The sequence below is a fragment of the Dama dama genome, chromosome 15, assembly GCF_033118175.1.
Source record: "Dama dama isolate Ldn47 chromosome 15, ASM3311817v1, whole genome shotgun sequence".
In the NCBI taxonomy this organism is placed as follows: Eukaryota; Metazoa; Chordata; class Mammalia; order Artiodactyla; family Cervidae; genus Dama; species Dama dama.
The window spans coordinates 73,795,367-73,812,002 of record NC_083695.1 but is presented as its reverse complement, the minus strand read 5'-3'; the positions used below and the strand labels follow the sequence as shown (position 1 = coordinate 73,812,002).

General features: G+C 41.8%; 1 protein-coding gene across 5 annotated transcripts in view; it reads left to right on the top strand.

Annotated features, from left to right (window-relative positions):
* SORCS1 (sortilin related VPS10 domain containing receptor 1) overlaps positions 1-16,636 on the top strand; it is a 581,948-nt gene that overhangs the window by 374,503 nt on the left and 190,809 nt on the right. For all 5 annotated transcript variants that reach the window (XM_061162594.1, XM_061162593.1, XM_061162595.1 and 2 more), the window contains exon 5: positions 15,837-15,910. In XM_061162594.1, coding sequence (XP_061018577.1) covers positions 15,837-15,910 — 74 coding nt within the window. The remainder of the gene's footprint in view (positions 1-15,836; positions 15,911-16,636) is intronic.

Below are 16,636 nucleotides of genomic sequence, written 5' to 3'. Positions count from 1 at the left end.
GGCAGAGTGAATTACCTCAGAGAATTTAGGGCATGTGGGAGTTATGGCCCCAACTCAGCCATGTATGGTACTTGGGGTCAGCCTTCTTTGCCTTAAAATGTGTTTGTGTGGGTAGTTATAATTGCAGGTGCACTTCCACTGAGATTGAAAAAGATTAGGCTCTGTTTTATGTGCTCCGCGTGGTGCACTGTTGGTATAAAACAGCTATATCAAGAAGTATTCAGTCAACCTAGGGAAAGAAAATAAACACACATGAGTTCAGTAGTCTAAGAGGTTCTAAGAAAGCAGATAGAGCCTTCATTCACACATAGTAGATACCCAATCAGAGTTAGTTCGATGGATTCTGTGAAACTGGCAGCCCAAAGTATAGGAGATGAAGATCTTATGATTTCACCTGGACTTTAATGAATATGTCATATTTCATTTTGGGGGGAGGCATACTTTACACAAGAGGAATGTCATAAACAATAATGTAAGTTTGTATAGTTAGAAAACGCATGTTAACAGGATCGTGAATATGTTGATTTGGCTGAAGCTGAAATTTTAGAAAGTTAATTATGCATGTACTCCTGGACCCAATCTTATTTTTCTTGAATGGTTTAGACTGTTAGGAAAAATAATTCTCATTTTTTCTAATTAGGAGCCTTTTGAACATTTTGGTCAGTGGATTTATGTGTTCAGAGCTATAGATTATAAACATTAACCTGGCAGTAGTATTATGATGAACTGTGGCACTATGAGGTCAAAATCAAGAAGACCAGTTAGGGTGATATCATAGAATTCTTGGTCTGGACCAGACTGAATGAATTCTGTCTTTTACAGGTAGAGGAAGCCTTAACAATCTTTGTTCTGTATGTAGCTGACAAACCAAAAATCTGAGAAGATTTTTCCCCAAAGGGGAAAACACTCATTAGTATCACATGTCTAAGTTAGGCAACTGGAATCTGAGTAGAGTTCTACTAAATGGATGGTGATGTCTGGAGATATCACCAAAGGGATAGAAGCCAGCCTATCTGCTAAGCTCTGTTTGTCTAGAGGAGAATGAAGGAGAGATGATCCTGGGAACAAAGAATTATGAGAAGCCCACTAACAGAAGTAGGGGTTGGGTAAGGGCTCCATATGTCAGGATTTGAATCACAGAATGAGGAGTGGTCCATTAGCAATGAGGGGATTAGGGTGCAGTCAGCCGATGAGCCACTAGCTGGTGGAGTTGGCCTAAAGTCGAGTGGAGAAGATGTGTGGCCACTCCAGTGGGCCAGTGATATGGAAATAATAGCTGTCAGTCACCTACAAATTGCAGAGTTTTTAGCCCCGATGAGAGGCAGCAGTAGGCCCCAATGAGGGTCCCATGCCAGTGTTGGCAGGTGAGTGACTTTTGGAAACAGGAACGTTCATTCTTCCATGTAAGTATTGTTCATCAGTGTGTCTGACAGTCACTGCTTCTGCAGAGCTCTTGGCGATGATGGCGGCTTAAGTGCTGGGATTCACTCTGCTGAGGGCTATTTCCCATCAGTATGTGGTGAAATACTGTGGGTTAGAAAGCACGGAGGTGGCAGCTCCATCAGAGCTCCCCTGCGCACAGACCTCCTCGCCTCTCTTCCGTCGTTGGCTGTCGGTCTCTTGAAGCATGCTTCCTCTTTTGAATACGCAGCCACCTTTACTTTTCCCTTATTTCCCTGCCATGGCTTTCTCTCTCCTTCTGTGAAGGAGGCTTTGAGGGCCCCAAGGACACAGTCTGGAACTCTGGCTCACAGGAAAGAGTCCATATGGGCCGCAGCGCTCTGCCCTGACTGCGTCTCATCTTGAGTGTCTGGACTCTCAGCGGAGGCTTTTTGATGTGAGCATTTTAAGGGACTTGAGAGAGTTTGGTTGAACAGATTGTCCTTTCTGGCCCAAGATAGAGTTTTACTGGCCATCAATTCCATAGGAAGCCAGATTTAAAAAAAAAAAAAGAAAAGCTTTTAATCAGAGAGAAATGTGTATAGCCAAGTGCCCTTGAAATCCATAAAACCAGGATATTTTGATATTTTAGTCTTTTTTTCTTATTTTTTCTTAGATAAAGAAATCTACCTGTGATAGTCAATATCTAGGTGGTTGCCAAGAGGTAAAAGTTTTCTTGAATGAGCATGTGACTCTCCAGCCACCACTAGAATAATTGAAGAGAAAAGGCTTGAGACCCACTGAAGCTCTAAAAGAAGCAACCTGCCTTATAAAAAGCCCTGTCGGGGGACTTCTGTGGTCTAGGAACAGGCGATAGACTCCTTGGCCTCTGAATGTGAGGCTGTGCCTTTGAAAAGCCCTGAGATTTTCAGAAAAATAAGTGGTACAGACATTACGGAAAGTTTGTGCCAAGTGGGCCAAGGTAACCCCGTCACATACAGTCACACCCTTTCGGCTTCTTACAAACCATCAGTGAATCACTGTGGATGCCGTGAAGAGTTCTGTGGTGTTTATTCCAGGAGCACCAATCATCTCACACTCCTTTATTTATTTGTTATTTCTGTAATTAAGCAGTAGGCAAACCAAACTGCTCATTGCTTTTGTGACTTTGCATTTGGAAACCGAGCAGCCGGGAGAACAAAGATACAGAGCTTCCCCTTCCTTCCATGTGTCCCCACCCCTTCTTGCCTCAGTGCAGGAAACCACCCAAGCAAGGCTTAGCAGCAGGCCGAGTCTGCCAGATTACATCTTTATTTTAATTTGGCAATAAACTAGTGTACAAACTGTGCTATAAAACATTGCCTCCAACGGCATCTCTCAGTCTGTCTTAAACACCTCACTAAACATGATGTGTTGGGAAACATTGGAAATGAGAGAAAACAAAACGCAGATGTGACTGAAAGGAAAGAAAAAATAGAGATTTGTAAGAAGAGGCGTCTAAATCAGTTCTGCTGACCATCCTGGGGTGCTGGGCTCGAGGCCTCTCTGTTAGGGGTTGCACTGAGGAGTGATTTGTACAGGGGAGGGTCCGCAGTGTTGTGAAATCAGTGTGAACACTCCCCGGGCTCGGACTGCCTGGTTGCTAGGGAGGAGAGACCCTCTTGCTTGGCTTATTCAGACTGGCAAGGCCCTTTCCTTGGGCAGCTTTGCAAACCTACCTGCTGCCCCAGCCATGAGCAGAAGGGACCACTTTTCTCCCGTCCTCTTCAGCCAGCTTCTTCTCCCCACCCTGTGGATGCCACGTCCTTTTAAGCCACAAACTCAGTTCCTACACAGACAAGCAAGAATCTGACTGAACGGAGCAGCTGGGTTTGGGCTGTGGGAGACTGGGGAGCAGGTCTGCATTCAGGACGGTGGGTGGATCGAGGTAGGGGGTCTTGGTCAGCTTCAGCCTACTGTTCTTGCCACCAAGAATGACTCATCCGATGTCATCAGACTTTTCAGAGTTTTTGGAGAGAAATAATTCTGTTTTGTTTGAAATGTGATATTTTTAAATGTTTGTAGCTAACTCAAAAACTTAAAGCAAAAAACTGTGCAGGGCAAGTCAACCTCATCTGCTGCCTTGTATTATCCCCAAATCACTTTTCTTTTCTTTTTTGTTTTTTTCTTATTTCTCCATCTTTCTCATCATCTTTGTTTTCCTCTTGTTCGTGGATCTTCCTGTCAGTTTTATTTCAGGAGGTGTTCAGTTGTTTTGTGAATTTAAAAAAATGCATCCAAATGAGTGATCAATTCTGTGGAGGGACGACAAGAACTTTAGGACAGTTTGGTGGGTCACTCTTCATTTAATGGCAGTTCTAGAATATTCATGAGTTTGTATGGTCTCACTTGTTCCAAAGTCCTATGAGTCAACAGTCCAAGTAATACCACGTGGGCGCTTTCAGGATCTCTGGTCTCCTCTATATTACAAACTATCAAAGTTTATGAGATAAATGAGAAATCTTCAGGCTTGCACAATGGCCTCGCCATCAGGATTTCGGTAAATATGTGTAGGATATACAAAAGACACAGCTTTTATGGGGGAGAATGTGCTTTGATCAGGAAACCCTTTTCACAAATAATTGAAACCCTGAATATTAACAGCAACATTCTCTATATAAATGAAGACTGAATTTGAGTTAAAATCATATATTGATAGAAAAGGAAAATTATACTGCAAGTATGTTTGAGGGCATTCAATAGAATTTTAGTAACTTGCATAATAGTACATTTTTAAAAGAACTTATATAGCTTTTAGCTATATGAGTCCAGAAATTTTAAACAGTTTTATATCTGTTTCTTAAAAAACAAACAAAACCAACACTTTCTTTTATTTCTTTTAATCCTTTCTACTTTTCCTGACTGGTCGCTAACAGAAGGCCATTGCTTATCACAACTGCTTTGAATGCCAGGGATTCCCTGGGAAATAATGACTGCTCAAGAAGGGAAGAGATGTCAGCAGTTTCCAAAACTCAAGTCATATTAGTTTCTCACCAGTGATAGACAACATAGCAAGTGAGGCAGGAACATCAGCTCTCTGTACTCTGTCAGGCCCTGCGAATGGCTGTGTGACCTTCAGCAAGTCACTTAACTTTTAGAGTTTCTCCAACTGTGAAATGGAAGTAATAACAGTACCTGGCTCACAGGACTGTTTGAAGATGCTGAGATAACGTATGTAAAACACTCAACACAGAGTCTGGCACATGGTTATTCAAAGACCTAGGGGAGGGAGCCACCTGGTGTGGCTTAACTAGATATAGACACAAGGCTGCCTTAGCGGTAATCCAGGATTGTCTTCCCCACATATGAGAAGTTACAGATACTTTAGTCAACGTTGACTATACTCTTAGTCAGTCGCTAAAAGGTACCATTGAACCAGAATGAATGGAGCAAGCAAGAACCGATATCTGGTCCTAAGAAAATATTATCGATTATAATAGCAGTACGCCATTAAATATTAAAGTATTTGCCTTCACAGCAACTCTATTTGTTTTTTAATATACCTAGCAGCCCGTTCATGTCAAAAGGGCAAGATTGAAATAAAATATAAATAGATCTTTCAAATTCAGCCCCTGGGGGATATTCAAATTATTTCTGCACAAGCACAAACACTTAGGAGACTGATACCTACCTAAAGCCATCATGTTTCCCAAGGCACTACATTAAGTAAAAAGGCACTCAGTTATTTATAAGAAATACATACAGCGTTATATACCATGCTGCTTTGGCAAGATTTCCATGTGCTTGGAATTTCCCAATGTCAGAGCTGATTTCTAATCTCATGAATATGTTAATAATTTAAGTATCTAAGTACAAAACTGGCAATTAGACTGGAAACCAGGGAGCTTGCTAAATGTCAACCCCAATGCTTGTTTATAAAACAAATTCTCAAGCTGAAATGTCATCCTATGCAAACACAGAAGGCCTGTGTTCACCTTAGCTAAGTTGTTTAACCAGGTTGTATCATTATTTTTCAGTTGCTACATAAAGCAGATTGATCTATCTATTCCCAAGTTTGAATAAATAGGCTGTGAGAATTAGGAGAAATGGACATTTTAAAATGAGTGATTAGGACTAAGGTTTGGATAGACAGAATTATGCTCTTTGGTAGCTATTTGAACTTAATTTATTTCAAATAAATTACATTTTTGCTTGTGTGTTGTAACTCCAGTACTCTTGCCTAGAAAATCTCATGGACGGAGGAGCCTGGTGTCCAAGGGGTCGCAAAGAGTCGGACACGACTGAGCGACTTCACTTCACTTCACTTTGTAACTAGCTTTTTCGATCTGTTCTAACCACCACTTGTCTAAATGGATTAAGATGCCTCTTAAATCCAGGCATCCGTCCGGGGAACTTTGAAAGACATTTGACATCCTAAGAAGAGCATGGACCTCTTTCTTAAACCTGTCTCTCAGAGTGGCCCTTTAGAAATCCAGTAACACTGACATTTTCCTGTATTCTTCCTTTTCAAGAGTGGTTGTAACCAACAGTGTTGACACAGAGGGGAGTGGTTTGGGGAGAAGGAAGTCTTGGCCTTATAAATAGACACATTTTGTGAATTTATGACTCTGAATTTCATATTAAAAAAAATTTCAATGTTACCTTGTCCAACTTCCTCTCTTCAGCATAAGAGGATATTGTAAGTACAAATTATAAATGGCACACTCAGTGGTCTAAGAGACCCAGAGGCCTAGCCAGGATCTCATAGCTGGCAAGAGGAAGAGAAACCAGAAGTCAGAAACCAGCCTCCTGAAATGACCAGATCCTGTACTATAAAATAGTATCAGATGAAAAGTCACAAATTCAAATTGGCAAGGCTCTCACTCACCTGACTTGCTTAATTTCAGTGCCTTCCTGGCTGATCTCGCTGCAGGCATGATGAGAAAATGTCCCAGAATAAGCCTTGTGGTCCAAAGTCAGATGGCCTCAGCTACTCCAGGAACAGCCAAGCTAAGCAATATCCAACCTTAGAGGCAAGGGGCATGCAAGTGTTATCTAGGATCCTTCCTTGCTTCCTGAAAGTCAAGAAGAAAATAGCAATCACACCTGCTTCTCCTTGCCATTCCTTGTTTCTTCAGGGTCTGTGGGCAGTTCAGGCTGGAGGCAAAGATCAGCAGGAAGAGGAAAGGGTAAGAACTAGGACTGACCCTTTACTCCATAGTAAGCCCTCTGCCAGGCTTTTTGCATTGATTCCTCAACTTCTTTCTTACATGAAACATTGACTTTATCTTTATGCCTATTTAATATTTGGGGAATCTGAGGCTCCAAAAGGTTAAGAAAATTCCCTAGGGTGGTTGGTAGAGCCAGGAGTCTAGTCCAGGTTTGATCTTCTTCATACTCTGTCCTCACTGCACCAAACACTGCCTCCCTAGAAAAACCATTGTGATATTTTCTTTTCTTTAATTGCCTTTTTTTTTTTTCTATTTTGTTTAACCATCTTCCCCATGTCCAACCTACTGTGAGACCTGTTCCCTCTGACAGATGTTGTAGTATGCATTTCAGGAGCTAAGTTTCACAGCAGAGGGAAAACTGCTGTTTGAAGATCACGCAACAGAGGAAGGGAGAGGAAGAAGGGAATTGTCCCTGGCTGATTCCCAGCAGCCAACAGTCCCTTGTGACTCAGCAGGCCAGCTTGTGCCACAAGCACTGTGACCCCTGCTCACCTCCTCCAACCTTGCACCCACCAGCTCTGGTCCCAGGGGTCTGTGTGTAAAATTTCCCCTTGCCCAGCAAAATGACTAGAGTTTTCAGAAGTGACTCCTTCTGTAAATTGGTACAGCCACTGTGGAAAACAGAATGGAGATTCCTTTAAAAATTGAAAATAGAACTGCCATATGATCCAGCAATCCCACTCCTGGGCATTTATCCAGAAAAGACTCTCAAAAAGATACATATGCTTCATGGGGCTTCTCTGGTGGCTCAGCGGTAAAGAATCTGCCTGCTAATGCATGAGACACAGGTTCAGTCCCTGATCTGGGGAGATCCCACATGCCACGGAGCAGCTAAGCCTGTGTGCCTCAGCTGTTGAGCCTGCGCTCTGGAGCCCGGGAGCCACAGCTACTGAGGCCACGTGCTGCAGCTACTGAAGCCCACGTGCCCGAGAGCCTGTGCTCCGTAACAAGAAAAGCCACCACAGTGAGACCTTTATGTACCACAGCTAGAGAGTAGCCCTGCAGCCTGAAGACCAAGCACAGTCAAAAATAAATAAACAGAATTGCTTTAAAGAAGATACATACACCCTGAAGTTCACAGCACTTTTTGCAATAGTCAAGACATGGAAGCAATCGAAATGTCCCTTGACAAATGAATAGATAAGGTATGTGACACACACACACACACACACACACAAATACACATGCACAGATACAATCACTCAGCCATTAAAAAAAGACTGAAATAATGCCATTTGCAGCTACACGGATGGACCTAGAGATTATCATATGAAGTAAAGTAAGTCTGGAAGACAAAGACAAATATCATATATAACTTATATGTGGAATCTGAAAATATGACACAGATGAACTTATTTTCAAAAGAGAAACAGACTCACAGACATAAAAAACAAACATGGTTACCAAAGGGGAGAGGGGAGTGAGGGAAACATAAAATACGAGTTTGAGATGAACAGATATCCACTACTGTGTATATAAAATTGATAAACAAACTTCTATTATATATTATAGGGAACTATATTCAACATCTTGTTATAACCTATAATGGAAAGAATATGTAAAAAGAATGTATTTATGAATAAAACTGAACCACTTTGCTGTACACCAAATACTAGCACAACCTGGTAAATCAATTATACTTCAATAAAAAATTAAAAACTAAAATGAAATAGATAAAAATAAATCAGTAGTCCTTGGAATGATTAGATTAAATATTTAGATATTCTCAAAAAGTATCTAAAACCCATCATTCAAATTTAAGACAAAATTTATAGTTGCCTGTGTATGTATAGCCCAGGGAGTCATAGTCATTATCTTGCAATAACCTATAATAGAAAAGAATCTGAAATAGAATACACACGCAAACTCATGTATGTGTGTGTGTGTATATAAGCTATACTTAAATGAAATGACCCTCTCTTATGCTCAGTCCTGGTCAGATTTTTTCTTTTTAAAATTTTGTTTACTGTTATTATTGTTGGTATTTTTCTTCCCTTTCCGCCTTCCCACATCCAGGGGCCCTGGCTCATCCAGGCACCCATCTCTTCCCTGCTCTGCTCAGCCATTTGCTAACTGCTCTGTCCCCTCTGTCCCATCTCCACATGGCTGATGGATCTATCTTACGGAAGCACACTTCCAAAATGTTCCAAGCAACAAGTTTTTCCTCTTGCTTATTTTTATCTCTCAAAACTTGCTAAGTTTCATCATCTATGCATTTAAATAATGGTACAATTACATGGCTCTTGAGAGCTATTCATTTTTTCCTGTCAGTGTCTAGATATGGGGGATTTGTGATATAGATGCTTAGCATCTAATTATTTTATTTATTCTCTATTTCTGCATCTATATTGTAGAACCTTTAAGGCTAAGGTTCCATTTGAAAATTTCCCTAAGTACATCCAGATCTGGGAGCACAGAAAGTAGCCACAAATTGAACCGGTCCACTGTCACCTATTGACCCTTGCTGCCCTGCCCACTCAAGTTCCATATGTCTAATCCCCCAATCCTGCCAAACTGGACTGTGGGGCATGTGACAGACTTCATTGCCAGCTGGGGGATGGCCAGTGACAGGTCTGATAAATCCAACCTCAGGAGAAATCGATGGAGCTGGTGACATGTCATCATTCCTGCTCACTCTTCATCAGCAAAGCGTTGGGGGCCCTTGTTTTTTGACCTCATTGTCCGGTGAGTCCAGTCTCCATTAGCTCCCCACAAGTTTTGGTTGGATTGCCTCCACCCAACCTGATCCCAGGCTGTGTTTATTGCCTCTGCTCCCACTTCACTTTTTTTTTTACCCACCCCCGCCAAGCTGGGTCTCTCACGGTTGACAAAAGAAGAACAAGGATACTGCTCTAACTTTTTCTGTTCTGTTTATTTACTCAGATTGACCTGCTTGTCCTGGAACACTCTTTCCTCATATTGTTGTCCTAAGAGATTTTAACTGTATGCCCAGTCCCACCTTGAGAACTTGGGCAGACTTTCTGCTTTTAATGTCTTACATAAGCCACCATAGCAATCTGGACTAAATACAACACACTACTACATATCATGTATGATAGATGCTGAGAAGTTAGCCTTTCCTTTGAGGAACTTGCATCTCTTGGAGGTGGGGGAGCTGGTGTGGGATGGTCATCACGGTTCTGTATGTGCTCCTGTCCCCACTGGCCAAGGAGAAGACTTGTGTTAGAAGTGGGTGAAGTTTGAGGTCAGTCATGATGTGATTCCCCACTGAGTGAGTTCTGGCCTCTTTTGCTGTGCAGCCAGAGGATCAGAGCTCATCTCGGAAGACCATGGACTTCTCTGGATTGCTTCTCTTTCTTCCTGGGAGGCTAGTGGAGGAGGAAGCTTGATATTTGCAATGCCCCAGGGCTGGCACTAGAAATTGATTGAAAGTCCTGAAGGCCCCATCTCTTTTCTTGTTAAAAAGAGTGCAGTAACAGCAGTGAGAGCTGGAGAGTCATGAGGTGACTGAGTACTCTGTACCCAGGCCATCCCCAGGGTGGTATTAGGATGAGGCAGATCAAATAGAACTGGCAGGGTTTTCTGTCAGCCTTTTCAGGAAGGACAATTTGCAAGCCTCCTGTCTCTGAAACTATTAAGGGCAGAGCCGCAGAGGGGAGGGAGCAGGCAACCTTGAGGAGAGCCAACCGCAGGAAGTGTTCCTCCAACCTGGAAGCCTGTGGAGGAGACCCAGGACCTGCCTCCTGATGAGAAAGTTGCCATGGCGACCTTTATGGTGAAAGCATCCAACCCATCAAAGACTGAAACTCTTCCCTGGTGGCTCAGATGGTAAAGAATCTGCTTGCGACGCAGAAGACCTGGGTTCAACCCCTGGGACAGGAAGATCCCCTGGAGAAGGAAATGGCAACCCGCTCCAGTATTCTTGTCTGGAGAATACCCATGGACAGAGGAGCCTGGAGGGCTACAGTCCATGGGGTCACAAAGAGTCGGATTTGACTGAGCAGGTTTCACTTTCAAAGACTGAAACATGCTATCACTCTTACCTTTTGCCAAATGGTGTCCTTGCACTGATTTCCTAGGTGCAAAAGAACATTCCTAATAGGTCCCTATCTTAATGCTATAAAATGAGGGGCTGCATTGATCTGATTTAGAACAATTGAGAAGACTTTCCAGGGACAGCAATGCTTGCAAGCTTTTGCATCACCACAAGGAAGTTGAATTTCTATTTAAAAAAAAGATGCTAAAAAAAAAAAGATGCTGTTCTGCTCGAAATTCAACCAAAAGGTGAATGGTAAGAAGATGGAAAATGAAAGTTGGAAGGAGCTGCTCTCATACCCCACTTCTTCCAGCCCTTCTTATTTTGCTGTCAATTAAGAATCCTGAGCATAGTTGGTGGATCTCACTCTTGCCAACCCCCAAGCTGTTTGTCCCCCTGTGGCTTCCCTCTTTATTCTCCATTGGAGCCTTTGCCCCTCAGCCAACTTGCAGCTCTCCAGGATGGCACCAGAGAGGATTGTACAGTTGGTTGAAAGCTGGTAATAAAACCAACCCTTGAAATTGCATCCTTTGCAATTAATTGCATTTTTATCTGCACTCTTCATATGGCAGACAAAGACAGATGGCAAGAAAACAAGCCAATGTGATAGTTATCAAGTTGTCAAAAAATAAAAAGAAGGAAAGAAGGACTGACTAACTCTTCAGGAGAGGAACATGGCAGGAAGAAGTGTTGAAAGCCCCTACACTAGGGTAATATCAGAGTAGAGAGTTGGACCTTGAGCCGCTAATACATTTTGAGCTTATATGAGCAATGAGTTTGTGCTCATTAACTTACATTTACTGAGATGGGGAGGCAGTCTCAGACAGTTTAGAGTGATTCTAAACTGGAAGAATCATCTGCCTTGCATTCTTTTGTTAACCAGAATCTTTCCCCTCTTCCTTTCTAAAATGTCTACTCCTTTAATTTTTTCGCTAATATTTTGTACCAGGATTAGTAAAAAAAAAACAAGAAACAAAAAACACACAACAGGTCTAAACCCTTCCAAGCAGGTATCTGGGGAGGTCATGACAGAGGATTAGTAGATGAGCACTGCTCTCCTAAGACTAGTTCAGATATTCTTTTCTGCCTCCCTGATCATTCACCCTCTCTCTTTCTCTAGGTTTGGCACTGCTGGAGAAAGCTGTGCATGCTTTCTCTGATGTGACAGATAGTAATAATAGTTCTCAGTTCTGTGTTCTGACAGTCAAAAGAAACCTTGGAGCTGGAGAGAGACAGGGAGGGAAATAAATCTTATTTAGGTGCTGCCACCGCTATGAATTTTATTAAAGGACATTGACTCATCCTACACAGAAAGCCTTCTACTGGTGGCTGAGATAGTCACTGGGTAAAAAAAAAAAAAAAAAAGGCTTGGGTAGCACTCTCTATTTTGAAGAGGAAAACTTTGCTGTCAGACTCTGCAGGTTTAATGAACACATTAACTTGGATGGCTATGAGTTGTTTTCTCCTTTTCTTGGTGTGACATCAGGCTGGACAATTAAATTTTTAGAGAGGAAAGGTTTGAAGTGGAGTATACAGAGCAGCTCTGTGTAGGGGTTAATATATAAGACCCTGCCTTCAAGTCCTTGGGAATTTCAAATGTGCGGATATTTATAGTTTTGTTTGTTGGTTTTAGGTACAGGCCTCTAGCTATGGATCCATGGAAGTAAAACATCTTCCTCTGCTAAATTACCTTTGTCTATTCTTTGGGAAACCTGAGTGTTTTACTAGGTAGATCCATCACTAGGGAATTTGCATGATGTAAAGTCAATACTTTATTTTTCCCCATTGGTCATCTACTATGTGCAAGGCACTGTGTAGATACAAAAAGATGGAATTCCAGACACATAAAAACTTTGTGATCTCATCAGAGAGGGAAGGGATGATCTCAGATATTTTAGAGTGAGTTTAGATAGGTAGGGATTTCTGTCTTGCATTATAAAAGGCTCTCTTGAAACACTACTAAGAAAGTTAAATATATGGACTATAGTCTGATAGCATTTCTTGTACCATAGTTCTTTGGAAATGAGGCCACTAGGAAATCTCAGTGTGTAGGAGAGGGTTCATAGAAAAGATGTCCTCTGATCTGGACCTAAAAAGAAGACTGGCATTGTGGTAGGCAAGCGTTGAAGCCACCTCTGCCAGAGTGGGTAGCACCAGGGAAGGCATGACAGGGGGCATGTGCCCAGGTGTTAATGGAAAGGGGAGAAGGCAAGTCCACTGACATGAGAGGGTACCTTTTGAGATAGGAAACTATAAGAAATGTCACTGAGCTGAATAAGAGAGTCTTGGTTTATTGGATTGTTTGATGTACCCACTGCTTGAGGGGCCTCTAGATGCTCACAAATAACAAAGCATCTCCTTGAAGAGGATAAAGACAAATATCATGGGACATACCTGACTGGTCCACAGGTTCTGCATCCAAGCCTAGAGGGATCAATTTAAAAAGACATAGAGGAAAACACACACCCAAACACACACATAGATGCTGGCACCCAGCAATTCCTCACTGAGATGAATTCTATGTGAAGACAGAGATAGCAGTCCCTTGGTGTAGCTGCAGGAGAGCTCAGAATTTATATATGATTTTCAGAATATATGTGAGTCTAGCCTTCACACAGAATTATTATTATTTCAAACCACCCTGATTCTCTTAGATTTGCATAAATCTTTGTATATAAATATAGATACTAACATACACTTATAAATTGCTATAGGCATACACAGTGGCATGATTTCTGTTCCCTTTGAACTCATAGAAAGCAGTGCAGCTCTGGGCTTTAAGTTTTAAAAAAAAAAGATGGTGCAAGAGGGAGGAAGCCACAGACACTCAGGATCAAATGATTACTGTTCTGATCCAAGTTTGAATATTAAAACGCAAGTGTCCGGGACATAGTGGGAAGCCGGACATGCACCCTCTGTCTGCTTGGCATCTGAATTAAGAGGGAGGATGTTGTTGTGTCTTCTGTTACCTCTATGAGGGGAACTGTCTCCCCTTTTCTCCTCAGCACTCTTAAAATGAATCAAGCATGAAATGTACCCAGGAAGCCTCCCCCAACCCAAGCATTGCAGGGCAGGGAAAAATAATAAAACTTGAAAGGAAAAGTCACAGATTCTTCTTGGCTGAATGCCCAAATACTGTGTAGCTGGGGCCAAGTGAGCGGCTCGCTTTGGTAGCCAAATACTTCAGCCTCTTTTTTGACTTCAGGATGTGTTTTGATCCAGTGTACACAGTGTCGTAGCAGGCTCTTCCAAGGGTCAGTAAATCCTCACTGAGCTGACTTACTTCTTGGCCATGCCTGGTACATCTGCAGCTGTGGTGAGGTACTTGGTGAGTCATTTGACCCTCCGCTGAGCGCTGGGGCTGGAGAGGGCGGACAATCATGGTTCTCAGTACACAGTGACTCACCACCCATTCACTGTGGGATCTGGCACACGCAGTGGTGGATGACTGGGATGTGAGTGGGTTCCAGACCAGGCGCATAGCAGAACAGAGATGTTCCAAAATGATATTTTCAAATCAGCCGGCCAAATGTCCATGGGAACCGGAATGTCTCGAGCAATAGGAATCTTCGGGCTGCCATCAGAGGACACTTCTAGCAGCAAAAAAAAAAAAAAAAAAACAAACAACAAAACAAAACAAAAAAATCACCCACACACAAATAAAGGTTCCTGTAAAACCATCCTGTGAAAATTACTGGAGAGGAGCAGGAGTAGGGGTCAGCCAGCAATTAAGAACAGGATATAAGAGAAGAAAGACATTTGGAGGGGAAGGAGTATGTGGAGGGTTAGACCCTGTCTCATGAGCAGTGTTTCTTTGTGGTTGCCCTTGGAGAGCATTGTAGCAGTGTAGCAAATGGACTTGAAATCTCCCCGGCTGTATAACCATTGGTAAAATGGGCATAATAGCTTTATATATCACTGGGAGGGATGGTATGTGGATTAAATGAAGGAATGCATGAGGAGCACTTGAATTATAGTAAGAGCTTAGTCCATGTGGGCTGCTGTTAGAGCCTGAAGTTCCTCTACTCTCTGTTTAAAAAGCCATCACAGGCTCCTTCTGCCGGCAGGACCGGATTTTCTTCTCCCTAACTTGCCATTCAAAGACTTTTCAAGTCGCCCTCACATTTTAATCTAAATTTTAGATTCAGTTCAGTTCAGTCACTCAGTTGTGTCCAACTCTTTGCAACCTCATGGACTGCAGCACGCTAGACTTGCCTGTCCCTCATCAACTCTGAGAGTTTGCTCAAACTCATGTCCATTGAGTCAGTGATGCCATCCAACCATCTCATCCTCTGTCATCACCTTCTCTTCCTGCCTTCAATTTCCCCAGCATCAGAGTCTTTTCCAATGAGTCAGTTCTTCACATCAGGTCGCCAAAGTATTGGAGCTTCAGCTTCAGCATCAGTCCTTCCAATGAGTATTCAAGACTGATTTCCTTTAAGATGGACTGGTTTGATCTCCTTGCAGTCCAAGGGACTCTCAAGAGTCTTCTCCAACACCACAGTTCAAAAGCATCAATTCTTTGGTGCTCAGCTTTCTTTATGATCCAACTCTCACATCCATACATGACTACTAGAAAAACCATACCTTTGACTACATGTACCTTTGATAAGCCACATTTATGCATATACCATCCGTGAATTTCTCACCTCTTACCCATGCTATTCCCTTTGTGAGTACTGCTTGTCTGCTTGTCCTATCTTTGTCAATTTGAATTCTGCCATTCATTCACATCTATGGTGAATCACCATACATCTCAGAAGCATCCCTAATTGATTTCTGAATCCTCTTCCTTTGAATTCCTTTATCTGGTGGTTGCATGCATTGCTCATTATTTTTTGTCAGATTTGGGTTATATTATTGGCTTTCTGAAAACTAGGTCTAGATTTTGGACTTCTTTGTATTTCAGACACCAATCTGCATATTCCAGGGCCAGTGGTACAGCTTACCAGGCAGAATGGGATATGAATCCCAAAATATTTTAATATTTAGTGGGCATGTGATTTCCAACATATCCGTTAATCTTCGTGAGCTTGAGTTTGCTCAACTATAAAATGGAGATATCAATGTCTTGCAGGATCTACATGGAGAATAGAGATGATACACCGGGCACTCATCTGGCATAGGAAGGGTGACTAATAAATGGAAGATGTTATTATTATTATCATTATCATTAACCCAGTGAATCATGTTTTATGCATTCAGTGTACCATGACGTCCTGGTGCTGAATATTTTGTCTTCTCTACAGTTATACAGCTCTGCTGAATTTGGGAGAAGGTGGCAGCTTATCCAGGAAGCGGTTGTACCAAACAGATTCTACTGGTAAGTCTCACTCTATTTACTAGCATTTTGAGATATCACCTGGAAAAAATGAGCATTGGTATCTTCCCACCCAGAGCTCTCACATGAAATCTGTTCTGTTTGGGACATACACACATTCTGTAGGGCAGGAGGTGATATTGGAGTGGTAAACCTGGTAAGCCTGTTAAAGCAGTATCATAAATTACTTTAAAAAAATGAGATTAATGGCAGCAAGAGCTATGCAAATGTTTTGTTTGGTTATATTTTGATGAAACTTTGAGACAGACACTTAAAAACATTTTAATAGTGATTTTTATTACTAAAAGTGTTATACACACATATAATGCACATTCAAATTAAAGACTTTCAGTGTAAATAAGTAGATCTTAATTAGTCTAAAAGCAGATCCTCTTCCTATTCCTGATTTTGACTCTTTTAAGTATTCTTTTTATCTTATTGGATGCAACCAATGTTTCTAGTTTCTCACTTCTCCTTCCATAAACATTCTATGAATACCTAAGCATGTGTAAATACAAAACATTCTAGTGTAATATTGATATTACTTATCAGTCCCTTTTGAATTTACAACCTAAATCATATAAAAGATGAGATTCCGTCTTACCCTAATTTATCTAACCCGTCTAGGGAATAGGCATCTAGGTTGCTTCCAGATTTCTGCTGGTATAAACAGTGCTCTGTGGAACTAGCTCAAACAAAAGTTTAAATATCCTTTGTTCACATCATTGA